Source organism: Stegostoma tigrinum, chromosome 9 (genome assembly GCF_030684315.1).
Source record: "Stegostoma tigrinum isolate sSteTig4 chromosome 9, sSteTig4.hap1, whole genome shotgun sequence".
Lineage (NCBI taxonomy): Eukaryota > Metazoa > Chordata > Chondrichthyes > Orectolobiformes > Stegostomatidae > Stegostoma > Stegostoma tigrinum.
In genome coordinates this window covers 34,015,615-34,026,750 of record NC_081362.1, presented here as the reverse complement: position 1 = coordinate 34,026,750, position 11,136 = coordinate 34,015,615, and the positions used below count along the sequence as shown (strand labels likewise).

Here is an 11,136-nt window from a genome sequence, read left to right as displayed (position 1 = left end):
ATAAATGCTGCAAGTAGAAGTCAGTATTGTTCTAGAAGAACAGATAGGCTGCTCCCTCATTAGAGGGATATGATTGGTGGTTAGCTTAACCTGAGGGTCATTACAGCTCAGGTGAGTTTGAGGCTGATAAGGCTGAGAGTGTGGCCTTCATGGCGATGAACTGTGATTCATCCCTGCACACAACCATTTCTAACGCACAAAAGAATCAATTGCATGTGCTTCACTACTATATACAACTCATTCTCCATACATTGGAATAAAAGCTTGATTCAGCTCAATTCATACCTTAATCACATTATATGAGAGAAGGTTGATACTGTGAAATTCTCACTTTAAGGATGTCCCTTCTAAGTCGTGTGCCTGCACACAATGATTTAAAGGAGCCTGTCTGCACACGCCACAACAAATTAAAACAAATAAATTAAGCAATTTGTCAGTGAACTCCAAAAACAGAGGATTCACTGCTCATATTTCATTTTAAATATATGAGATTGATACAGTGTACTTCAGCATTGTTCAAAACTCCACTTCTAATTTGCAGGGGGAAGAGAGTTGTGATTGAGCGTCAAACCCCATCCAAATTAAATGGGGGCAAATTGACACTGTACAATTAAGTGCTGCTGTCACCTCATTCCAGTTACATGAGGTTGATTGATCTTGATTTAGCATTACACACATCTCGCTCTCAACACAACTGATGAAACGTGAAGAAGTTTGATTCAAGACTGCTCATATTTCATTGCCAATATATGGGAGAATGTTCATGCTGTGTGATGCCAAATTATTAACCTCATTCCCAATGCATGATGTTAAACCCTCACTAAGGTAATACTAGAATTCAAGTCCCACTATTCCCAAAATCACTACAATTGATGAAAAGCATTGATCAAGTCTATTTTCTAACCAAGAATGGCTATTTATTACAAATAAAAAGGCTCAAACCACAGGTAAATAATTATGAATCATTGGTATATAAGCCTGCTTACTAAAACTCTTACCACCTTATAAACTTGCACGCGCCCACAGACAAATGCAAGAACAGAAAACACAAATGTTATGGCAGAGGGAAGAACTGGAAAAACAGTTCAGTGATCACTGTTCACAGGATCTGCTGAGATGATTCTTGTGCTGAGATGATTCCTGTTGCTTCCCATCTTCTTTCTTTGGATGCTTTCATTGGCTTGAACAAAGCACTGGAGCTGGTTCATGCTTATAAAAGTTCTCTGAATTATTATTATTCCTTGTTGTTCCATTTTTGTTTCTCCCCAGAAAAGGGGGTGGCACGGTGGCTGGGGGCAGCACGGTGGCTTGGGGGCAGCACGGTGGCTCAGTGGCTAGCACTGCAGCCTCACAGCGCCAGGGACCCGGGTTCGATTCCTGCCTCGGGTGACTGTCTGTGTGGAGTTTTCACATTCTCCCCGTGTCTGTGTGGGTTTCCTCCGGGTGCTCCGGTTTCCTCCCACAGTCCAAAGATGTGCCGGTTAGGTGGATTCGCCATGATAAATTGCCTGTAGTGTTCAGGGGTGTGTGGGTTATATGGAGATGGGGCTGGGTGGGATGCTTCAAGGCGCGGTGTGGACTTGTTGGGCTGAAGGGCCTGTTACCACACTGTAGGGAATCTAATCTAATTAAACGCCACAGCTTACAGCAACTGAAGAAAGAATAAACTGGTTCTCTTTGGGCTTGAAGTAACTTTTGCTGCAAAAAACGTACATAACCCCTGAGCTGCTTGATATCTTATTGTTTCTTTTTATCCTTATAGCCTAAGCTTGCGCATGAGCAATTAGCTACTTGTTGCCAATTTAATTTCCTTTTGTACACACTATTGGTTCCAGTTTACCCGCAAACTACACTTCAAGAAGTAGCTTTATAAATGGCACTTACAATAAGTGTTAAGTTACTCGTTTTCAAAAACTGCAGTGATCCTTCGGTCATCCTTGGCTGTAAAACAGTTCTTTCCCCATTTCAATCCATAATTGAAAATACGGAAAAACAAAAAGATATGGTCTTTACAATGGGATTCTTGATAAAATAAGATTAATTACTATTCATAACTGATTTCCAAGACATGAGAGGAAAGAGATCTAAATTTATACAGTTCTTCTCCCAACCATCAGATGTCTCAAAATGCTTTAGTCAGTGAAGTATCTGATTTATTAGTACCATTGTAGGAAATGTGGCAGCACATCGGCACACAGGGAAGAACCAGGGTACTGAGGATAATCTGAGATAATACGATATAAAGCTGGATGAACACAGCAGGCCAAGCAGCATCAGAGGAGCAGGAAAGAATTTCTGAAGAGTCTTGACCCAAAACGTCAACTTTCCTGCACCTCTGATGCTGCTTGGCCTGCTGTGTTCATCCATTTTCACACCATGTTACATCAGATTCTCTGGCAACAGCAGTTCCTACTATCACTGTACCAAAGATAATCCATTCAGTTTTCTTTAAAATAGTTCCAGATGGTCATTTACACCCTCCCCTTGGTTTAACGTTTTATCTAAAAGACCTCCAAAGGTGCAGCACTCCCACAGCACTGCGCTGGGTTATCTGCCTCAGGTTCTGTTCTGGAGTGGGATTTGATCCCAGAACTTGTGACTCAGAGGTGAGAATGCTACCAGGTTAGCCATAACAATAATTGATACTGCTCTATTCACCACTATACATCTCATACCTAATATGTGAGAGAGGACCAGTTAGCTTGGATGATTGGTTTGCAGTATACAGTGAAGTCAACAACGTGTGTCCACGGGGAATACCACAGCACTAGGCACAGAAGAAATAACTGAGGGATTGTTCCGTGAGGCTTTGTGGGTGGAGCTAAGAAATAAGAAGGGGATGGTGACTTTATATGGATACCCAAACAGTCCACAGGAATTAGAGGAACAAGTATGCAGGGATATTGCAGACACATTTTAGAGGAATAGGATTATCACAGTGGGAGATTTTAATTTTCCTAACATAGACTGGGACTGCCATAGCGTTAAGAGCTTAGATGGGGTGGAATTTGTTAAATGTGTTCAGGAAGGTTTTCTAAAGCAGTATATAGAGGGCCCTACTTGGGAAGCGGAAAAAACTCAATTTACTCCTGGGAAACAGGGCAGGACAGGTGACTTAGGTGACAGTGGGGGAGCACTTTGGAACCAGTGACCATAGTTTTATTAATTTTAAAATAGCTATGGAAAAATACAAAACTGGTTTAAGTTCAAAATTAGAGCAAGGCAAACTTTGATGAAATGAGACAGGAGCTTGCAGAGGTTGATTGTATTAGTTTGTTTACAGACAAAGGAACGTCTGACAAGTGGGAGGCTTTAGAACATAGAACATAGAACATAGAACAGTACAGCACAGAACAGGCCCTTCAGCCCACAATGTTGTGCCGACCATTGATCCTCATGTATGCACCCTCAAATTTCTGTGACCATATACATGTCCAGCAGTCTCTTAAATGACCCCAATGACCTTGCTTCCACAACTGCTGCTGGCAACGCATTCCATGCTCTCACAACTCTCTGCGTAAAGAACCTGCCTCTGACATCCCCTCTATACTTTCCACCAACCAGCTTAAAACTATGACCCCTCGTGCTAGCCATTTCTGCCCTGGGAAATAGTCTCTGGCTATCAACTCTATCTATGCCTCTCATTATCTTGTATACCTCAATTAGGTCCCCTCTCCTCCTCCTTTTCTCCAATGAAAAGAGACCGAGCTCAGTCAACCTCTCTTCATAAGATAAGCCCTCCAGTCCAGGCAGCATCCTGGTAAACCTCCTCTGAACCCTCTCCAAAGCATCCACATCTTTCCTATAATAGGGCGCCCAGAACTGGACGCAGTATTCCAAGTGCGGTCTAACCAAAGTTTTATAGAGCTGCAACAAGATCTCACGACTCTTAAACTCAATCCCCCTGTTAATGAAAGCCAAAACACCATATGCTTTCTTAACAACCCTGTCCACTTGGGTGGCCATTTTAAGGGATCTATGTATCTGCACACCAAGATCCCTCTGTTCCTCCACACTGCCAAGAATCCTATCCTTAATCCTGTACTCAGCTTTCAAATTCGACCTTCCAAAATGCATCACCTCGCATTTATCCAGGTTGAACTCCATCTGCCACCTCTCAGCCCATCTCTGCATCCTGTCAATGTCCCGCTGCAGCCTACAACAGCCCTCTACACTGTCAATGACACCTCCGACCTTTGTGTCGTCTGCAAACTTGCTGACCCATCCTTCAATTCCCTCGTCCAAGTCATTAATAAAAATTACAAACAGTAGAGGCCCAAGGACAGAGCCCTGTGGAACTCCACTCACCACTGACTTCCAGGCAGAATATTTTCCTTCTACTACCACTCGCTGTCTTCTGTTGGCCAGCCAATTCTGTATCCAAGCAGCTAAGTTCCCCTGTATCCCATTCCTCCTGACCTTCTGAATGAGCCTACCATGCGGAACCTTATCAAATGCCTTACTGAAGTCCATATACACCACATCCACAGCTCGACCCTCATCAACCTTTCTAGTCACATCCTCAAAAAACTCGATAAGGTTTGTAAGACATGACCTACCCCTCACAAAGCCGTGTTGACTGTATTTGATCAAGCCATGCTCTTCCAGATGGTCATAAATCTTATCCCTCAGAATCCTTTCTAACACCTTGCAGACGACAGACGTGAGACTTACCGGTCTATAATTGCCGGGGATTTCCCTATTTCCTTTCTTGAAGAGAGGAATTACATTTGCCTCTCTCCAGTCCTCAGGTACGACTCCAGTGGAGAGCGAGGATGCAAAGATCTTCGCAAGTGGCGAAGCAATTGCATTTCTCGCTTCCCAAAGCAGCCGAGGACAAATCTGATCCGGGCCTGGCGACTTGTCAATCTTAATGTTTGACAAAATTTTCAGCACATCAGCTTCCTCTATCTCTATCCATTCCAGCATGCACACCTGCTCTTCAAAGGTTTCATTCACTACAAAGTTCGTTTCTTTCGTAAAGACAGAAGCAAAAAACTCATTTAGGGCTTCCCCTACCTCCTCAGGCTCCACACACAAGTTCCCTATGCTATCCCTGATCGGCCCTACTCTTTCTTTGACCATTCTCTTATTCCTCACGTAAGTGTAAAATGCCTTTGTGTTTTCCCGGATTCCTTCTGCCAAGCCTTTCTCGTGCCCCCTCCTGGCTCTCCTCAGACCATTTTTGAGCTCCTTCCTTGCCTGCATGTAATCCTCTCCAGCTGAACTTGACCCTAGCTTCCTCCACCTTATGTAAGCTACCTTCTTCCTTTTCACTAGAAGCTCCACCGCTCTCGTCATCCAAGGTTCCTTAATCTTACCCCTTCTTGCCTGTCTCAGAGGGACATATTTACTCATCACTCCCAACAACTGTTCCTTAAACCGTCTCCACATGTCTATAGTTCCCTTACCATGGAACAACTGCTCCCAGTCCATGCTTCCTAACTCATGTCTAATCGCATCATAGTTTCCTCTTCCCCAATTAAATATCCTCCCATTCTGCCTAATCCTCTCCTTCTCCATAGCTATGTAGAATGTGAGGCAGTTATGAAGTGTGATAGCTAGAGTTCACTGTCTATATGTTCCTGTGAGGATGGAGGCAAGGTTGGCAGGAATAGGGAACACTGGATGACAAGAGATATCGAGGCTTTGACCAGAAAAAAGAAGGCTTCACTCAGGTACAGGTAATTGGGATCAAGGGAATCTTTGGAGATATACAGGGGATACAGGAGTTTAATGAAGAAGGAAACCAGGAGGGCAAAAAAGTGGACATGAGATACCTTTGGCTAAGAAGATTAGGGTGAATTCAAAGAGATTCTTTAAGTGTATTAAAGGAAAAAGAACTACAGAGAGAAAATAGGACCTCTCGAGTACCAAAGTAGACATATATACGTGAAACCGCAGGAGACGAGCGAGGCCCTCATTGAATATTTCTCCTCTATGTTTACCGTGGAGAAAGACATGAAGACTTGGGAACTTGGGGAAGTTAGTGGCAATATCTTGGGGACAGTCCATATCACAGTACAGGGCAGTTATGTTGCAATTGTACAGGGTGCTGGTGAGGCTGCACTTACAGTATTGTGTTCAGTTTTGGTCACCTTGCTATAGGAAGGATGTTATTAAACTGAAAAGAGCGCAGAAGAGGATGTTGCCAGGACTCAAGGGACTGAGTTATAGGGAGAGGTTGGACAAGCTAGGACATTTCGTTAGAGCATAGGAAACTGAGAGAGGAGTCTTATAGTTATGTATAAGACCATGAGAGGCAATGGATAAGGTGAATACACTTAGTCTTTTTCCCAGGGTTGTGGAAATTGAGGACTAGACGGCATCAGTTTAAGAGGGAAGAGAATATTTGGGAAGCTGAGGGGCAACTTTGTTTTTACACAGAGGATGGTATGCATATGGAATGAGCTGCCAGTAAAGTGGTTGAGGCAGTACATTAACAACATTTTAAAGGCATTTGGACAAATACATGGATAGGAAAGGTTTAGAAGGATGTAGGCCAAGTGCAGGGAAATGGGGTTAGTGTGGGTAGACATTTTGGTCAACATGCACAAGTTTAGGCCGAACAGTCCTATAGCATGGAGACAGGCCCTATGACTCTATCTCAAAGTCCACACCGATTCTCTGAAGTGCATTTCATCTCCAACGAGAGAGCTGTGCTGTGGTCTGATAAGACTCTGGAAACTTTGCTTCTATATACAATGGAGAGTTGATACAGTGTGGTTCAATATGTCTCATATCTTATCCCCAATCTATTTTGGAAGAGTTGTGGTTTTTGCATGACAATTGTACAGTCAGTGTAACCACCATTGTAAAGCATTTATATAAGCATTTTACATTATTTTCTATGGATGCATTAACTTCATGTAATCCTTGTAAAGACTTTTAAAAATTCAAACATCCAGTTAAATAGGTGAATGGATAACACAAGATTTCACATCTTAAGATGTTTTTAGTAACAGACAGATTAAAAATACTAAGTAGCTCTTTTGTTGGCAATTCATACTTTAAGCAATAAAACATAATTTTTAACACAATTGAAAATGATCTATAAAGTACACATTACATGTTCTTTAAGTAGTAGTAAATCTACTAGAATCAATCCAAACGTTTTTAAGCTTCTGAGGGTTTCCTTCCAATCATTCCTTTCGCAGCCTGAAAATTTAATTCCAGAAATGTCTTTCAGGGTGCAAATATTCATGTAAACTGTTATCTTTACCTAAAGCTACTGGGCTGGCCTAATTCTTCTGGTCTGGCAGTATCTATGGAGAAAAAACAGAGTTAATGTTTTAAGTCCAGTGACCCTTCTTCAGAACTGCAGTCCTGCATGGTGAACCACTGACATTTTTGGCTTCTCCTGCATGTTGACAGATTAACCTTAGCTGTGACTAATTGGGATATCTTAGATCCTTCTTAACTCAAAAATACACCTCTATGGTAATGTGAATAGTGTCGGCTTTATATGCAGTTAAAAACATCAACTATCTATTCTTTAAATCCCAACTTTGCTTTATATTGGAAGCAAATATACAATTTAACATACAAATGTTTACAAAGTGACCTTCTCAGAACCGTTCCAAGATTTTAGAGAATCTCAGGATATCCACTGTTAGAACATAGAACATTACAGCACAGTACAGGCCCTTTGGCCCTCGATGTTGAGCCGACCTGTCATACCGATCTGAAGCCCAACTAACCTACGCTATTCCATGTACATCCATATGCTTATCCAATGACGACTTAAATGCACCTAAAGTTGGCGAATCTACTACCACTGTTAGAACTTGATGCAAAGGTAGCAGTTTATCTCCTCAATAAAGTAAGCTGAGCCACATTTAATCTTTAAAAGCCAAACCAACCAGGTTTGTTGCCAGCTAGACTACAGAGCAGGTCATTTCACCATAAAGATACAGTTCAAACAGTGACATTCTTATAAATCTCATGATTGAAACATTAGAAATTTTTACCTTTCTGTTTAAATTTATATTTAAAACTTTACAAATAACCTGAGACCTGTAGGGTATGAAGATAATACTGTGATCAAAAATGCATGCAAACATTCTTCAATGAAATTCAGGATTAAGCACCATTATTACCTTGTCTCGTAGGTGGTACCAGTTATATGACTGAGTGAAATTCTCTTCAAACTTCCAATCCACAAAAGGAATCAGCAACTCCCCCAAAAACACTTTCCGTTTGAGCATTGTACAGTGCCAAACGGAGACATGAAGAGTCCTCGTGTCCAACTGTGATCTTTCAATATTGTACTGTGGTATACAAAATAAAATATTAAATTTTTGAAATTAACAACCTGCTTTATAATATCTTAGCTAGCAACATTGAATTTGTGGTTCACTGAGTGGTGTAGACAAAAATTATAAGTTCCAAGGCGGCATTGATAGATTAAACAAGTGAGCAAAGCTATGGCAAAGAAATGTTATGTTGGGAAATGTGAAGCCATTCATTTTGGACCCAAGAAGTATAGATAATATTTTCTAAATACAATCTAAGTGTGAATCCCTGATGCCCAATTGCTGATTCTTGTAGTATATTGCTAAAGGCAACGTGCCAGCCTCAAAATTTCTGACTTATTCCTTCTACCTTATGACTTCTAGCTTTGTGTATTAATTCTTATGTTGAGGTGTACAAGGTAATGAGAGGCATGGACAGAGTCGATAGCCAGAGACTTTTCCCTAGGGCAGGATTGACTGCCATGAGGGGTCATAGTTTTAAGGTGTTAGGAGAACGGTATAGAAGAGACATCAAAGGGAGGTTCTTCACCCAGAGAGTTGAGAGTGCACGGAATACTTTGCCAGTGGTAGTCGTGGAAGCAGAGTCATTAGTGACATTTAAGTGACTGCTGGACATGCACATGGACAGCAGCGAATTGAGGGGAATGTAGGTTTGATTATTTTGTTTTTGGATTAGGATTATTCCACGGCACAACATCATGGGCTGAAGGGCCTGTACTGTGCTGTACTTTTCTATGTTCTATGTTCTATACCTTAATGAATGCATTTTGAAAAGACTGTGTCTACAGCCACTTCAATTACCCAGAACTTATTTACTACCTAGTTACAGAACCAATGACACCATATTAGCAATACTGCTAATTAGGTAACTGCTGCATCAAAGAATAGGACCAATAAAAGGGTTTATTTTCAAATGTTTTAGGTCGTTTCAACTCAAATCCATTGATCACAATACAAATCAGTCCGACTCCTCACTGCCATATTCCAACATTACTTACTGTTCCCCACAAACAACAGACAGCAGTGCAGCTAATAGGAGGAAGGCAATGGTGGGTTCAGGGCTGGGGCAGCCACTCCCTGGGAAAAGCAGCTGGGATGGTGACTAGAGTGGCAAAATCAAGAATGGTGCGAGTATTCTTTGGACATACAACCAACAGTGATACTGCACATGTGCCTATTGGCAGAATGGGCAATAACCTCCAATTCCAGACACACATCAATGACATCAACAACGTAGACTTAGAAATAAGAACAAGCATAGGCAGTTCAGCCCCTCAAGCCTACTGCACCATTCAGCAAAATAATGACTGATCTGATATGCCTCACATTCCAGTCCTTTCCAGCTTTTCACATAGACTCCCAACAGTGTGCAAACAGGTCTTTCGGCCCAACAAGTCCACATTGACCCTTGGAGCATCCCACCAGACCCATCACCATATAACACACCTAAGCCTCACATCCCTGAACATTACAGGCAATTTAGCACAGCCAATCCACCTAACCTGCACATCTTTGGACCATGGGAGGAAACCAAAGTACCCAGAGGAAACCCATGCAGACACCGGGAGAACTCCACACTGACAGTCACCTGAGGGTGGAACTGAACTCGGGCCCCTGGTGCTATGAGGCAGCAGTGCTAACCATCGAACCACTCTGCCACCCTGTAAGGGTGGTAAGCTCTGAGGTAAGGAGTTCCAAAAACTCACAACCCTCCAAAAGAAGAAATTCCTTTTCATCTCAGTCTTAAATTAACAATGAAACAATTTTTCATTGTTTCATTCATCTGTTTCATTGTTAGAATAAAAATGGGTGGCACGGTGGCTCACAGCATGAGCAGCCTGGATTAGATTCCACCTTTGGGCGACTGTCTGTGTGGAGTTTGCACATTCTCCCAGTGTCTGTGTGGGTTTCCTCCAGGTGCTCCAGTTTCCTCCCACAGTCCAAAGATGTGCAGCTTGCCCATGCTAAATTGCCCATAGTGTTCAGGGATGTGTAGATTAGGTGGGTTACGGGGGAATGAGTCTGGGTGGAGTGTTCTGAGGATCGGTGTGGACTTGTTGGGCCGAAGGGCCTGTTTCCACACTGCAGAGATTCCATGATAAACTGGCTGAGCAAAGCTGTCTTGTTGTAGACTCTCCCATGAGAGGGAACATCCTATCACCAATTACCCCGTCAAGAATCCTGTATGTTTCAATGAGATCACCTTTCATTGTTCCAAACTCCAATGAATAGAGTTATTTTATTCATTCACAGAATGAGGGCATCGCTGACCAGACAGCATTTATTGCCAATCCCTAATTACCCAAAGGGCAGTTCAGAGTCAACTACATTACTGTGTGTCTGGAATCACATGTAGGCCAGACCTGGTAAGATGGCAGTTTCCTTCCCTAAAGGACATTAGCAAACCAGATGGGTTTTTCTGACAATGTGTTCATGTTTTTCAATAGATTCTTAATGCCAGATATTTTATTGAATTCAAATTCCACAATCTGACATGGCAGCTTTCGAAACCAGGCCCCCAGAACATTATCTGGGTCACTGGATTAACAAACAGTCCGGCAATAATACCACTGGACCAGTGCTTCCCATCTATAAGGCAATCCCTCAATTCTGGGGATCATACCTCCCTTAAAGAAGGAGACAAAACTGCTCTCAATATTGCAGATGTGGTCTCACCAGCACCTTGTACAATTGCAGTAAGACTTCCTTACTCATACACTCCAACTCCCTTGACAACATGCATTATTTTTCCTGATTACCTGCTTGCACCTTTGTGCTAGTTTTCTGTGTTTTGTACACAAGTATCTGAAGTCCCTATGTGTTGCAGCTTTCTGCAGTGTTTCTCTATTTAAATAATACTATTCTTTTGCTCTCCCTTTCA

At 42.2% G+C, this 11,136-nt stretch overlaps 1 protein-coding gene across 2 annotated transcripts in view; it reads right to left on the bottom strand.

Annotated features, from left to right (window-relative positions):
• Nucleotides 1-7,028: 7,028 nt before the first annotated feature.
• sytl3 (synaptotagmin-like 3) overlaps nucleotides 7,029-11,136 on the bottom strand; it is a 175,760-nt gene continuing 171,652 nt past the window's right edge. The window contains exons 12-13 of one of the 2 annotated variants that reach the window (XM_048536633.1): nucleotides 8,100-8,270; nucleotides 7,029-7,265 (exon numbers count right to left, since the gene is read on the bottom strand). In XM_048536633.1, the coding sequence (XP_048392590.1) occupies nucleotides 7,242-7,265; nucleotides 8,100-8,270 (195 nt within the window). In that variant the 3' untranslated portion in view covers nucleotides 7,029-7,241. Of the gene's footprint in view, nucleotides 7,266-8,066; nucleotides 8,271-11,136 lie in introns of those variants that run through there. The other variant, XM_059648822.1, reaches the window with a different exon arrangement.